The 13,817-nt window shown below is 40.8% G+C and overlaps 1 protein-coding gene across 1 annotated transcript; it reads left to right on the top strand.

Moving 5' to 3' along the window:
* Window positions 1-8,789: 8,789 nt before the first annotated feature.
* Window positions 8,790-11,198, top strand: LOC21404193 (CASP-like protein 2A1). The gene is made up of 3 exons (XM_010113207.2): window positions 8,790-9,149; window positions 10,476-10,593; window positions 10,738-11,198. The coding sequence occupies exons 1-3, from the start codon at window positions 8,893-8,895 to the stop codon at window positions 11,014-11,016; spliced, it is 654 nt and encodes a 217-aa protein (XP_010111509.1). The 5' UTR covers window positions 8,790-8,892; the 3' UTR covers window positions 11,017-11,198.
* Window positions 11,199-13,817: the final 2,619 nt, after the last annotated feature.

Raw genomic sequence — 13,817 nt, 5'->3', positions numbered from 1 at the left:
TACCACCAAAATGTCAAGTTCCCAACCCCTAATGGCATAGAAGAAATAAAGAACAATCAATACGAGTCTAGGGTTGCATACTCATACGCCATACACGGGTATGATTGACCGGGGAAACAGGAAACAAGAATGGTACATCATGGACCAGTTGAGGACATGGATCCAAGAGTCGAAGAAGAGATCACATGGTCCCAACCAATCGACAGTTGGTGGAGGTCCAGGTGGATGATGAGGAGCCAACGAAACTACTGAAGGTAGGCTCAGATTTACCCCTGACGCTTAAGGACGAGGTCGAAGACTTCCTCAAGAAAAATCTGGATGTATTTGCTTGGACACACACCGATACGGAAGGAATCAACTCTGAAGTCATGTGTCTCATTTTGAACGTCGACCCCTCTTACCCTCCTAAGCGCCAAAAGCGTCGACCGATGAACCCGGAGAGATATGAGGCATTGAGAGAAGAAGTCAATAGATTGATCAACAACGAGTTCATTAGGGAGGCTCACTATCCCTAGAATAGATCAAATGGTCGACGCCACTGCCGGACACGAGCTATTAAGTTTCATGGACGCCTACTCCGGTTACAATCAAATTCTCATGCACCCGTCCGATGAAGAGCACACGTCATTTATAATAGACAGAGGCGTCTATTGCTATAAGGTAATGCCTTTTGGCTTGAAGAACACAGGGGCAACATACTAGAGGCTGGTAAACAAGATGTTTGCTAGGCAAATTGGGAAGACAATGGAGGTATATGTCGATGACATGCTAATAAAAAATGTTAAAGCAAAACAACACGTCACACATTTGGGATAAATGTTTGATGTACTAAGAACATATCGCATGAAGCTAAATCCTTTAAAGTGCGCTTTCAGAGTTGGATTAGGAAAATTTCTTAGTTTCATGGTCAGTAACCGGGGAATAGAAGCTAACCCGGAGAAGATAAATGCCTTACAGGATATGAAGTCTCCCACCAAACTGAAAGAGGGTCCAAAGGTTGACAGGGTGTGTCTCCGCCCTTAATAGGTTCATATCTAAGGCAACAGACAAATGCGTTCCCTTCTTCAATGCTTTGAAAGGGAGTAAGCATTTCAAGTGGACGCCGCAATGTGAAGAGGCCTTTCAAAAGCTAAAAGAGCACCTGGGCAGACCCCCTATCTTGTCAAAACCTATACTGGGCGAAGCGCTAAGCCTATATCTCCGTGTCAAAGCATGTCGTAAGTTCCGTGCTGATCAGGGAAGAAGAAAGGGTCTGGTTACCAGTCTACTGCGTAAGTAAGAGGCTCCTAGACGCCGAGTCCAGATACACCAAGATGCAACAATTGGCTCTTGCCCTAATAGTGGCCTTAAGGAAATTTCGGCACTATTTTTAGGCCCACACCATACGGGTCCTGACAAACCACCCATTAAGATAGGCGTTGCAAAAGCCTGAAACCTCCGGCTGACTCTTGAAATGGTCAGTAGAATTAAGCCAATTCGACGTCGAATATGTGCTGAGGGCAGCAATCAAGGGACAAGCATTGGCAGATTTCCTGGCATAATTTTCCTACAGGTCGGCATTAGCCGCAGATGAAGGGATTGAGGAAATATAGTGGAAACTTTACATAGAATGAGCATAAAATGAAACTGGCTCAGGAGTAAGCGTCATACTGGTAAGCCCAGAAGGCCACAAAATCACCTCGGCGGTACGATTCAAATTCAAAGCATTGAATAATGAAGTAGAATATGAGTTGCTGATCGCAGGATTGCGATTAGCAAGTCACTTGAAGATTGAGAAACTTGGAAATTTTAGTGACTCACAATTAGTGGTCGGGCAGCTGAAGGAGGAGTATCAGGCACATGGAGAAAGGATGGGGGCATATCTGATAAAGGTAAAGGAAGAAGTCGCCAAATTTAAAAGCTATAAGATACTACAGGTACCAAGAGCCGAGAACACAAACGCCAATGCCTTGGCCAAATTGGCGTCCTCAAAGGATTCAGATATGCTAGGGGTCGTCCCCATCAAAGAACTGGAACTGTCGACAATTAACGAAGCAGCAGAACTCCTGACAATTCAGGCAGCCAGGAACTGGATGACACAACTCGTCTAGTACTTGAAGGATGCAAAGCTAGCCAATGACAGGGACGAAGCCAGAAAGGTCAGGTATAGAGCCGCTATGTGCTTACTATATGATGACTTCCTATACATACGAGGCTTCTCAACGCCCTTGCAGCGGTGCCTGGGTGATAATGAGGCGCAAGAGGTCCTCCAGGATATCCATGAAGGAGTGTGTGGTAATCATACTAGGGGGTAATCTTTAGCTCTAAAGGTTTTGAGGTAGGGGTACTATTAGCCTACACTTAAAAAAGACACGTTTCAATACGCTCGGCGTTGCGATAAGTGCCAACGATATGCCACAATTCCTAGAGCACCTCCAGAGAACCTAACTTCCAATTTTAGCCCATGGCCTTTTGCCAATTGGGGGATCGACTTGATTAGACCTTTACACCTCACACCCGGAGGCCTTAAGTTTGCCATCGTCATTGTAGACTTCTACACTAAGTGGGCCGAGGTGAAAGCTCTTACTTCAACCACATAGGCAGCTTGCACCAGCTTCATATGGAACAACATTATATACAGATTTGGCGTTCCACATTGGATCGTCTTTGACAATGGAAAGCAGTTTGACAATGCCACGATGCATAAATTCTGTGATGATTTACGCACACGAAAAGACTTTTTAGCTCTAATACATTTGCAGTCCAATGGCTAAGTTGAGGCCATCAACAAAATCCTAAAGTATACCCTAAAGAAAAAGCTCAACGACTTAAAGGGAAACTAGGCCGAAGAACTCGCAAAAGTCTTGTGGGCATACAGAACGACGAGTCGAACTACAACGGGCGAAACACCATTTTGTATGACTTATGGAATTGAGGCTGCACCCCCTGTGAAATTTGAGACGCCGACGCTAAGCACAGTCATGTATGACGACGACACAAACATGGAAGCCATGAACGGAAAACTCGACCTATTGGAAGAAAAAAAGCTCGACTCTCAACTACGACTCGCCGCTTATCAACAGAGGACAGCGCGATAATACGACAAGAAGGTCAAACAAAAAAGGTTTGCCCCTGGAAATCTAGTATTATAAAGGGTGACGCAGAGCACTAAACCCAAAAATACTGGCCCCCTAGACCCGACATGGGAAGGGCCATACTGCATAAGAGAAGTGATGTGCCCAGGAACCTACGTTCTAGAAAGCCTCACCGGTAAAAGGATTCAACACCCATGAAATACGGAGCAACTAAGACTATACTACCAATACTGTATGAACTTTTACACATTTTAGTTGTGTTTGACATTTCATTAATATAAATAAAGCTTATTCATAGCAAGTGTCCAAAGGAATACGGAGAAATCAACCCCTTAATAGCATGTCTGCCTAAAAATCAAAGTTTTCAGACAGACATGGGGGGCAACTTGGGTTTACAAATCACGTGAATATATATATATATATAAATATGCAAAGCAGGGTTCTACGTTCACACTATCTGCTAAAAGCCCCAAGGGGCATCTAGAAAGCTGACTCCTCCAAAGAGGAGAGGCTTCTATATACTCAGCAAATTCTTAAATTTGCTGAAAGCCCCACGGGGCATCCACAAGGCTGACCCCTCCAAGAAGGAGAGGGTAAGACCCTACAACTGACCACATAAATATAATGAAATAAGGCTACAAAAAAATGATGAATAATAATAATATACATATAGGATAAAAATCCATTGTCTAAATAGTGAAAATATATTACAGAAATAGAAATCATAAATCGACGCCCAGCATCCTAGGCCTCGTCACCTCCACCACCTTCACCATCGTCAGCTGCAGCTTCCCCAGCTCCACCGCTGCCCTCGCCAACTTCACCTTCAGCAGGCGAACCTTGGTCGTCAGAAGGAGGCTCGTAGAGGAAGTCCAAGTTCAGGCTGGGATATGCCTATTAATCCTAGCAACAAGTTGCTCACCAATAGACAATATGTTATAGCACGCATGTCATGCAGTTCGTCAGAGGATTTAAAATCCTTGACGGCCTTGGTAGCAACTTCTGCGTTGTTCCGAGCAAATTCAACAGAGGCCACAAACTCCTTGACCCCCTCATTCTTGCCTAAGTCATAGCTGTCCTGCTTGCCTAGGTTGTATCCCTCTTGTCGGAAGGCATCCTTGGCATCAGCGGCTTGTTTACGACTTACCTCGACTTCCTTCTTGGCATTCTCCAGATCAACTTTTGCTGTCTCTAGCTCCTTGACCGCGAGGGTAAGCTTCTTTGATACCTCATCTTTACTATCTCTCTCCTTTTTGAGAAGAGTCTTCAGGCACCCCTCAATGCTGTCCATTCCCTTACTCTTCTCCTCCACCTTAACCATGTCAATAAAGTTAAGGAGGGAGAGGACAAAGGACTGCCAAATCAGAGGAAATCTATTAGAAAAGATATATATATATATATACACATGTATAAGTATAATATATAAACGACGAATCTTACATGAATCTGAAAAGAGATCTACTGATGGGTGCGGCCGATCAAAGAAGCCTGAGAAGCGCTCTCCCGGTCTTGCTAAAAAAATGACTCATATAGAGCTTGAAAGACGATGGAGAAACGCGGTGGCAGATTTAGCGCCGCCTCAATCTGGGCAGGGGGACATCAACAACGATGAACTGCGGGTCTAGAACCCTTGCCTCGAGAAGTAGCAGACATTTTTTGGGCGGATGAACCTCAGAAGCATCAATAATATCGATTACTGGCAATGGCTCAGCCTCCACCGCTGGTGTTTTAGCCGGTCGAGGCCTTTTAGGCCTTGGTGTTTCCCGGGTAGCTGAAGGTTCTGTCGCAGGCTGAGGCCTCGGCGGGACACTGGCCTTAGCAACTTCGCTCGGCCTATCGCGAGGTCTCTACTTTTTTGAACGCCCCTTGTCGCCGGGAACGCGCAGCTGCAGGGTCTTCATCTCTACACCACAAATAAAGCCAGGAACTTAGATGGGCAACATATGATGAGGAATCAAGGGCAAGGAATAAAGAACTAACCTCCGGCTATGAAGTGAAAGAAATCTTTGACCTTGTCGGTATTGGCAGGATGAGGGAGTAAAAGTAAAAGGCCATAACTTTCCAAGTTATCCCTCATCAATAGGGTGTCGATGTGATGATAGGCTTCTGGGAAGCTGAAGGCTTGCTTCACCCTTGCAAGCCTGTTCCCAGAAAGTTGAGGACGGTCCTGAGAAACTGCACATAATAGTGTAGGGTCAGCGTTGTAAGAACATAAGATGTTTGCACCCCTAGGTGCTTGAAAGGCCTATCAGTTGGGTGGACGTCGAACATACCCTTCACCATAAAAAACATTGGCTTCTAGGCATGTGACGACGATGGCAACCCCTTTATTAATTTTCCTAAGACAGGCTTGGATCGCTTGTAACTACCTAAAAAGTACCAGCTGTCGCACTTAGGGACCTAGCATAGTTTATATACATAGAGAAATCCGTCCAAAGGCAGATCTACGTCGAACCTTTGGTCCCAAAGAACCCACATACCGACAAAAATATACCAAAAAAATAGGGCCAGCTGTGTGGGGGAGATACCGTGGAGATCGCAGAGAGACTTCACGAATGGGTGTATGGGAAGTGTCATTCCCACCGTGAAGGCCCGGGTATATACAGACATATATCCCGGGGGTGGTTGGCTCACCCTAAACTAGGGGTCCAGGAGGAGATACTCAAACCATCGGCCGTCCACACGTCCCTTCTTATATGCGAGGACGATATCTCTCTACCATGTCTTCGGTTCCCCGAAGTCAGCTGTGAAGGGTGGCCGATCCTCATCCGCCCCTACTGATGCCATAAGGACACCAGTATGTCGGTCGCTGTAGCCAAAGATGACACCGCCAACCAAGGGGTCGGAGCCACTGGAAGTGGAAGGATCCTCCTCCTCGGCCTCGCCTTCGACCAGACGGTCGACACTGTCCTCATCATCTCATGGGCCAGGGACGTACTCTTTGACCTCCCTCAAGAGTGGGTAACTGGAAGTAGAAAGGGAGGAAGACTTGGCGGCTGGCGATGGATCTGGCCTCACAAGAGGCACAGATGACGGTCCCCCTCGACATTTACTCCTTCTAGATGTCATTACTGTGAAGAAAAAAATCTAGGGTCAGTCCTATAAGTCAAGAGGGCAAAAGAAGTTAGTTCGGCGCCTAAAAGATAAGGAAGCTTGGTCGAGCAAAGTTAAAATGATGACAGTTAAGTAAGCAATGATGGTTCGAGTTTAAACATGAACTAGACGGCGACTACTCAAATGAGGCGTCGATCATTCAAACTAACCCAAAATGCCAAACAGGAACTTAGACTCACTCGAAACTCCCGTAGCTAGTCTAAAACATTGCAAATAAATGTCAAAATCAGGTTCTAACATCCCTATTATGCCATTTTTAACCATTCCCCCCCAGTCAAAAAATCTACCGTAAGCCTAAACAAGATAAACACATCAAAAATGGAGAGGAGGGATGAGGAATGCTTACTAGAAAATCAGAAGTGGAAGGGATGCAAGAGTTCTTGAGGTAAATGTTACCGAAGTTTTGCAAGTTGGCAGGAAGAAAATGAACAATCCTGGAGGAATTTTTACAGAGTTTCGGCTGCTTCAAAATGGTTCAAGACACATGAAGAGACTATTTATAGTAACCAAAAGCCCTTGGCCCCCAGCCTTCCGATCAGGTACGTACGTATCCAACGGTGGAAGCACAGGAATCCGATCCGACAGCTGGGGGAAGGGCGGGAAGCTAAGAAGGCACAATCCAATGGCCCAGGTTCATCCGTTTAAATGAAAGTCCACATCAGCATGATGATTGAACCGACGTGACTTTCACACTTCTCGAGGGATTTTTGGAGCGCCAGAGCCATTATTGCGAGAAATGCTCAGAGTTAGGCTCCCACACCCGAAGGAGACGAAAAAGAGCACCAGAGCGAATCCCAACCTAGCTCGAGGCAGTCCTAAGAAAAGTCTCGATTTAGGGGGCAGCTGTTGTGTGGGAAAATGTGTGCTGACACGTCGGACAACGGTAGTGCCCCACGTGGCCTGGTGTCAGCCACGACAAATAGCTGTCGACAACTGGGACTCGTCTCCCTTCCACATGCTAAAAGGGTCGATTGTATGAAGCTAATGAGACCGTCGACCTTATATGCAGTCGAGGCATGACCCGCTCGCATCATAGGCACCATGATAGGATCGACAAATAAAGAGTCTACACTTTATTTTGCATGGTATGGACATAGGGGGCAGACCGCATAAGTATGGGTCCACGTCCCCATAAAGGCTCTTGAGCGGACAAGGGAAAATCCCTAGGTTGCGTCTGGACTTGGGAAAGGTCAGCAACACGGGAAATGATTGCTTGCCCATAAACCGCCTGGAGAGGACCAATGGGGATCACCTAGGATCTGCAGAGCCGTGATAGGAGACAAATTGGATGAGTAAACAGTCTAAAAGGTGTTAAAAATGCTACGGTCTATGCTGATAGAGTGACAGGCTACTTGAGGAAAACCATCATGTAACTCCCCGTGACCGCCCATCCTGAAAGGACCCACATACAATCCGTGGGCTATAGAAGGGGGCAAAGCCCCAGATAGAAGGAAGATCCTTTTTATGTAACCTTCAAAAGAACAAAACGAGAAATATAATACAGTGGATGTAGCTCTTCTTTTATAAGGCTGAACCACTATAAAAATTTACATGCGTTTTTACTTCTATGAACACACAATATCAAAGACACATCACAATACACCAAAAACATAGACACTGTGTTTAGAATACTCAATTAAATTACACGTTTCAGCCGGTAACCCAATGAGCTACTACGAGGTAATCTGATGCAGTCTTGTTGATGAAAACTGACCGTCAACACTATGTGTCCCATTAAATCATAAGATGTTTCAGTTAAATAAGAGACAATAGTAACATATGGATCCCTTGTTATAAGATCCTACAGATAAGACCTGCGTACTAATCTAAAATTGGTTGGAGCAACATTTGTGGCGACCTTATTTGGGTCAACATCACGAATTAAGTTTGATGTGCTTGTGTGGAGCGTGTGAATGTGATATTATATATACATACATATATCGGTAACATTATAGTTGAGATTATAACAAAACAAAAATCTTAGTAATAAATTTAGCCCCATTACTTTCATAAATCCAATCACAATTCAAATATATATTTTGTTATAACAATTTTCTCATAAAAATTTAAATTAAACTTTTTTACTATCGTATTTTCTCTTAATAAACTTTCAAGTTCTCAACTAGAAATTGTTTCTCTCGTTTTACTAACTTTTATTTTTTTGGAATAGCTAGTACAATGCCTGTTTTAACCGACAAGTAACTCTATATATATATATATATATATATATATGGGAGAAAGAGAGAAATAGGTCAAGACTTGAGATGAATTAAAATTAATAGGCTAATAATTTACATAAGTTAATAAATAGTCCAAATTATTATTTTTGTTTATAATTTGTCTGGTTATGAACCATAACTTGACAAGTTATTGTCCATAATTCACGGTTTTTGTCCATAACTTGTCTGGCTATATATATATATGTTATTTCAGCAACAGTATTTATCCATGCAATTGCAGAATGAAGAGGGTGAGTGGCACATAGAAATGCGTGGACAGTCTTGATCATGATGACATTGAATGCTCTCCAACCACTCATCCCCCAATTTAATTAAAGCTCCATTATTATTGTTATTAAGTAACTCAGCTGGGGGTGGGATCAACAGGTCCTTCTTTAGCTAAACAGAAAGCAAAGGAAGAGAGAAGAACGGAAATTAAAGAAGAAAAAATTAGAAGACAGTAAAGATCAGTACTAACGACGACGATGGACAAGAGAGAAAAGGGTGGAATTAATTATGGATCAGTTGGAGAAAGCTCTCCATGTCCGATGATGACGATGAGAGGAGTCGACGAGGCTGCGGCCGGGAATAGTGACGGCGTGGTCAACGGCATTCGCACCGCCGAGACGTTGCTCCGGTTGGTTCCGATTGCGCCTTGCATCGCCGCGCTTGTCGTGATGCTTCACAACTCTCAGACTAATGACTTTGGCTCCGTCTCCTACACCCACCTTGGAGCTTTCAGGTAATGCAAATTCAACTCTTGTACATTTCACCGTCTTCATATATTATATATATTTATACATATAATCATATTATATCATATTGCTTCTTAAACTAACCATAATACACGAATGAAAAATAATGTATAATCAAAATACCTAGAATATTATTGATCAGCATCCCTTGAGTTTCAACCAATTATATATTAAAGAGAAAATTCCAAGCTTATGAACCTGCATGATTGCAAGACAATTAATTATTATATATATTCCAACTCTGTAATTGCAGCTTGTTTCTTTTAACTTTTTGGCCAAATAATAAGGATAGCATTGCTGATTATATACTTAGTCTGGCTATACGACTAAATTTCTCTTTAGTTTCTGTTATTTTCTTGGTTCTAGTAATTGCTGCAGCACATACATGACCTTTCCATGATGACAAATGAACTTACATATTCATTAAAAAGCATCATAATAAAAACTGTCAAATAATTGAAAATTTCATCTTCTAGTCGCATGTGTGTATGTAGAGAGATTAATTTTCAGTCTCTTATATTGTAGAAATTGGAATTTCTAAAAACTTTACCTTATAACTGTGTCGGAATTAGGATTTAATTTCAGTGGGAGTGGGGTACAAATAGAAGCAATGACTTTACGAGGTAGAACAATTAAAAAAAAAAAGAAAAAAGATAAATTTATAATATATTCTTAGAATTGAGTAAGCCATGTATTATAAGTACTATGTTTGATTCGTATAACAATTTATAATTTATATTCTAATATAATTGTTTGAATTTCAATTTGACCAAAAAAAGTTTAAGACGGGAGAGTATGCTCTTAACAGTTTTGGGACTGGAAAAGAGTTGTGAGAAAAAATGAAGAAAAAGAAAAATGAATCATATTAACAATAACCATATTGGTTAAAAGTTACAACTTAGGGGGCAGTAGTTAAAACTTACAACATGATACACATGCTTAATAAATAAATTCTTTTGGCTTGTGCCAGCGCCTTATAAGGATTTGGAGTCTTTAAAAAGGTTAACCCGTTTAGTGTAATGGTGTAATATTCTTATAATTACTTTATGTATGTTCTCATATTTAAACTAGATAAGACTTGGAATTATTTTATTATATATATATATATATAATAAAATATATAGACATGCATTTTATTATTATGATGAGGAAGGCCGATGTTATTTTTATTTTTATTTTTATTCTGATAATTAATTTATTTATTTATTTTTCATGCTGAGTTAGAAGAGCGAATGAGTAGAGAAGGTGTAGACATGCATGATTAAGTAGTGATGAAAATAAGCAATGACAGCAATTAATAATATTTGGGGCAGGCACTTGGTACATGTGAACGGCATTTGTGCTGGTTATTCCCTCCTTTCGGCAGTCATTGCAGCAATGCCTCGTCCCCCTAAAATCTCTCAAGCTTGGACTTTCTTTGTCCTTGATCAGGTCGGTCGCCTCACTCTCTTATTCTCGTTTGGCCAAACAATTAAAATAAAAAATAAAAATAAAAAGTGTAAAACTGAGACAAATCAAGTATTATACATATATGAAAATAAAATTCGGAATCTGTTCCTGTATTTACTTATACAGGTGATGACTTACTTAGTACTGGCCGCCGGAGCAGTATCGACGGAGGTTCTATACCTGGCGTTCAAGGGGAACGCCACCATCACTTGGAGCTCGGCTTGTTCGTCGTTCGGCTCATTCTGTCACAAAGCTACTGCTTCTGTGGCTATCACATTTGTGGTTGTAGTTTGCTATGCAGTGCTTTCCCTCATCTCCTCTTACAAGCTTTTCAGCAACTATGACGCTCCTGCTGTTAATTACCCTACCAAGGCCTCTATTGAAGTCACCACCTTCCACGGCTGAATCATCTTCAATCATGTATTGTTGGGGATTTTAAATTGGCGTTATTTTGGAATGTTTGCATATTTGGATTGTTTGGGAATAATGTGATTAATTTGCTACAGACTTTCTCATTAAAGAGATTTCGAATTGCGTTTAAATAGGGTCTCCTATTTTGATGAGTCAACTATGGTGATTTGATTGTCCACTTTGTTTTGATTTCTAGATTTGTTGATTGATTGTGTGATTGGTATTATTTTGGGTGTAATAATCTGATTGATTGGATTGTGATGTGCTGGAGAACTCTTTTGAAAACTGTACAAAGTCCTCCTTTGTGAAAGTCAACATTTGTTTCAAGTTTGGAAAATTGTTGATTGATGGGATTCAACTTGCTAGACGAATCTCTTGCTTCTAAGGAACACGTCAAGGTTCATGTGCTGCTTATGGGAAGACTTCAAGAATCTGTGTGATTTATTTTTATATCAGTTTTGACAGCAATTTGCATAAATTGTTGCAACAAATTTCTGCAACAAGTTGTGTAGTTGTTGTGATTGGCTATTTAACTAAAGTTTGTAGCTTATTTTCTGCACGCCTTTTGAGTCTTCAAATTCCAATGAGTCATATCATTTTGTGAGCATTTATTTTTTACGTTTTTCAGGAGAAGAATTTGTAGTCTTCAGGAGAAGACGATTTGAAGTGTTGAAAGGAGTTCAACCAAAGTTCTTCAGAAGAAAAATTTAAAACTTTCGGGAGAGAGCGCACTGTCAGCCAAAAGGAGTTCGCCGTGCAGTTTTGAAATCGAGGGGAGCTCGCTGAGTAAGCCCATTGGGTAATTATAGGTTCATAGGCGTCACACTTAGAGAGGGAGTATGATTAAGTCCATTGGGTAAATAAATTACAATATTAATAAAATTGACATGTGAAAAGAACAAAAAAAAAATGCTAAAAAAATAACCAAAATTGGCGCGTTTATGGTAGAGGTGCTTTTTCCCCTTACCAACAAGTACGATCCAAGGGCCAATATTCAATCTCAATGAGGGTCTTTGTGGTCTCGCTCGCACTAAATTAGTCTAAACACAAAAAAGTATTTTAATAACAAAATAATATATATTCTTTCTCCATCGAAAAATGGAAGTTCTCCCACCCTGACCACCTTGCCGACACGCCCAGCCACTGCGACTCCCAACCACAGCGAGCCAGCTCTGCCTCGCTCAGATACTCACACTGCAGAGCTTGCGCTGAAGAGAGGCAGAGGGAGTCACGCCGCCATGGAGAGGGGACTTGGGTTTGCGCTACCATGGATTGTGAGAAAATCATGTGACTGCAGAGAGCGAAGATCTCGTCGTCATGAGGGAAAGGGGTGATATGGGCTGGGTGACTTCGCGATGCTGTCAAGAGAGCATGAAATCATGAGTTTGGGTATGTGTCTCTACCAGAGAGCATGAAATCAACAAGACAATTTTTCCGATCAACCCAAACTACAAAATAAGACATTACGAAATAACACCATAAATTTGACATTGAAATAAGGATCAAATTGAACGAAAACAGTATATGCGTGCAAATTAGTATTCGAGATTCAAGAAGGCATACCTAAAAAAGATGCGACATTTGGGGATTTTTTCTCGAACCTAGCCAAATGAAAAAATCTAGGTCTTGAAAAGAATAGCGTCATCACGTTGGGTGGGGTGGTGACGCTATTCTTTTCAAGACCTAGATTAATGCTAGAGACATTGAAATAAGGATAGCGTCATCACATTGAAATAAGGATTTTTTCTCGAACTTACAGCTCAAGGTTAAATTAATGCTAGAGACACTAACTCAAATCCCAATTCGCGTACCAACAGACGTGATTTGTGAGAGTTGACATCTTTTTTATTGGTAGATGCAATCTCTTATCATTAATTGACGTGATAATATTTTAAACACATTCACTAATGTAAAAATGACAACTTACATACTACATCAGTTGGTACACAATTATAGATTTAGGTTAGAAATGTGATATTGAAAACATTTGCATAAGGGATAGGACATTATCGGTAAAATCATCACTCTAAAATCAACACTCATCTCACATCTGCATTTAATAGATAAATGCTGAGCCCTACAGATCTAAAAAGGGAACAAAGAATAGAATCAAATACAAGACATGAATAACAATAATAGAATGAGGGGGAAAAAAGGTTAAAGCAAACAACCTGCAAGCTGCAACGCTCTAAACCAGAGGCAAGAAGGAAGCTAACGCGTCATAGCAGAGGAAAAAAAAAATAAGAAAGAAAACCGGATTCACAAAGTCTACCAATACTGTGTACGAAATTAATGACTGAAAACAAAATCACAAGAATTCAACTACTCTTTTCCAATTTTCTTTAGGTATTAACTATTCTACAATAAACAAAGATTCAGAAGAATTTTCAAAAAACAAAAAACAAAAAAACAAAACAAAAACAAAAACAAAAAACAAAAAACAAAAACAAAGATTTAGAAGAGAATTTTCAGGGTCAATCACTAAATCCATTACAAACATATTCAAAGAAAAATTTAAAGAAACCACGTAGACTAATAGGTTAAACAACTCACAAATCAAAGATGATAGATAAGGAAAATACCCGTTGCTTGGCTATGATTTTATTTTTTTCTCCAGGTGGTGGGGTCGGATTCTTGTGTTTCTTAAAAGCTCACCAGAATTGAAAATGAAAGAGAAATTCTCAGAAGATTAAGAGGACGTTTAATTTATATATTTAAAATTATTCTCGTTTTACGTGTATTTTTTATGAAAAAAATACTGTAAAAAACTATAAATTATGATTCAGAATTAGAGA

Source organism: Morus notabilis, unplaced genomic scaffold (genome assembly GCF_000414095.1).
Source record: "Morus notabilis unplaced genomic scaffold, ASM41409v2 Scaffold256, whole genome shotgun sequence".
Classification (NCBI taxonomy): Eukaryota; Viridiplantae; Streptophyta; class Magnoliopsida; order Rosales; family Moraceae; genus Morus; species Morus notabilis.
The sequence above is the reverse complement of the archived record's forward strand: the minus strand, read 5'-3'. Positions and strand labels throughout refer to the sequence as shown.

What these genes read in the sequence shown, in the direction of transcription:
- LOC21404193 (XM_010113207.2), top strand. Translation starts at nt 8,893, where the DNA reads ATGGACAAGAGAGAAAAGGGTGGAATTAATTATGGATCAGTTGGAGAA. An exon ending in ACCCACCTTGGAGCTTTCAG is followed by an intron (nt 9,150 to 10,475) that starts GTAATGCAAATT and finishes TATTTGGGGCAG; the next exon opens with GCACTTGGTACATGTGAACG. An exon ending in CTTTCTTTGTCCTTGATCAG is followed by an intron (nt 10,594 to 10,737) that starts GTCGGTCGCCTC and finishes TTACTTATACAG; the next exon opens with GTGATGACTTACTTAGTACT.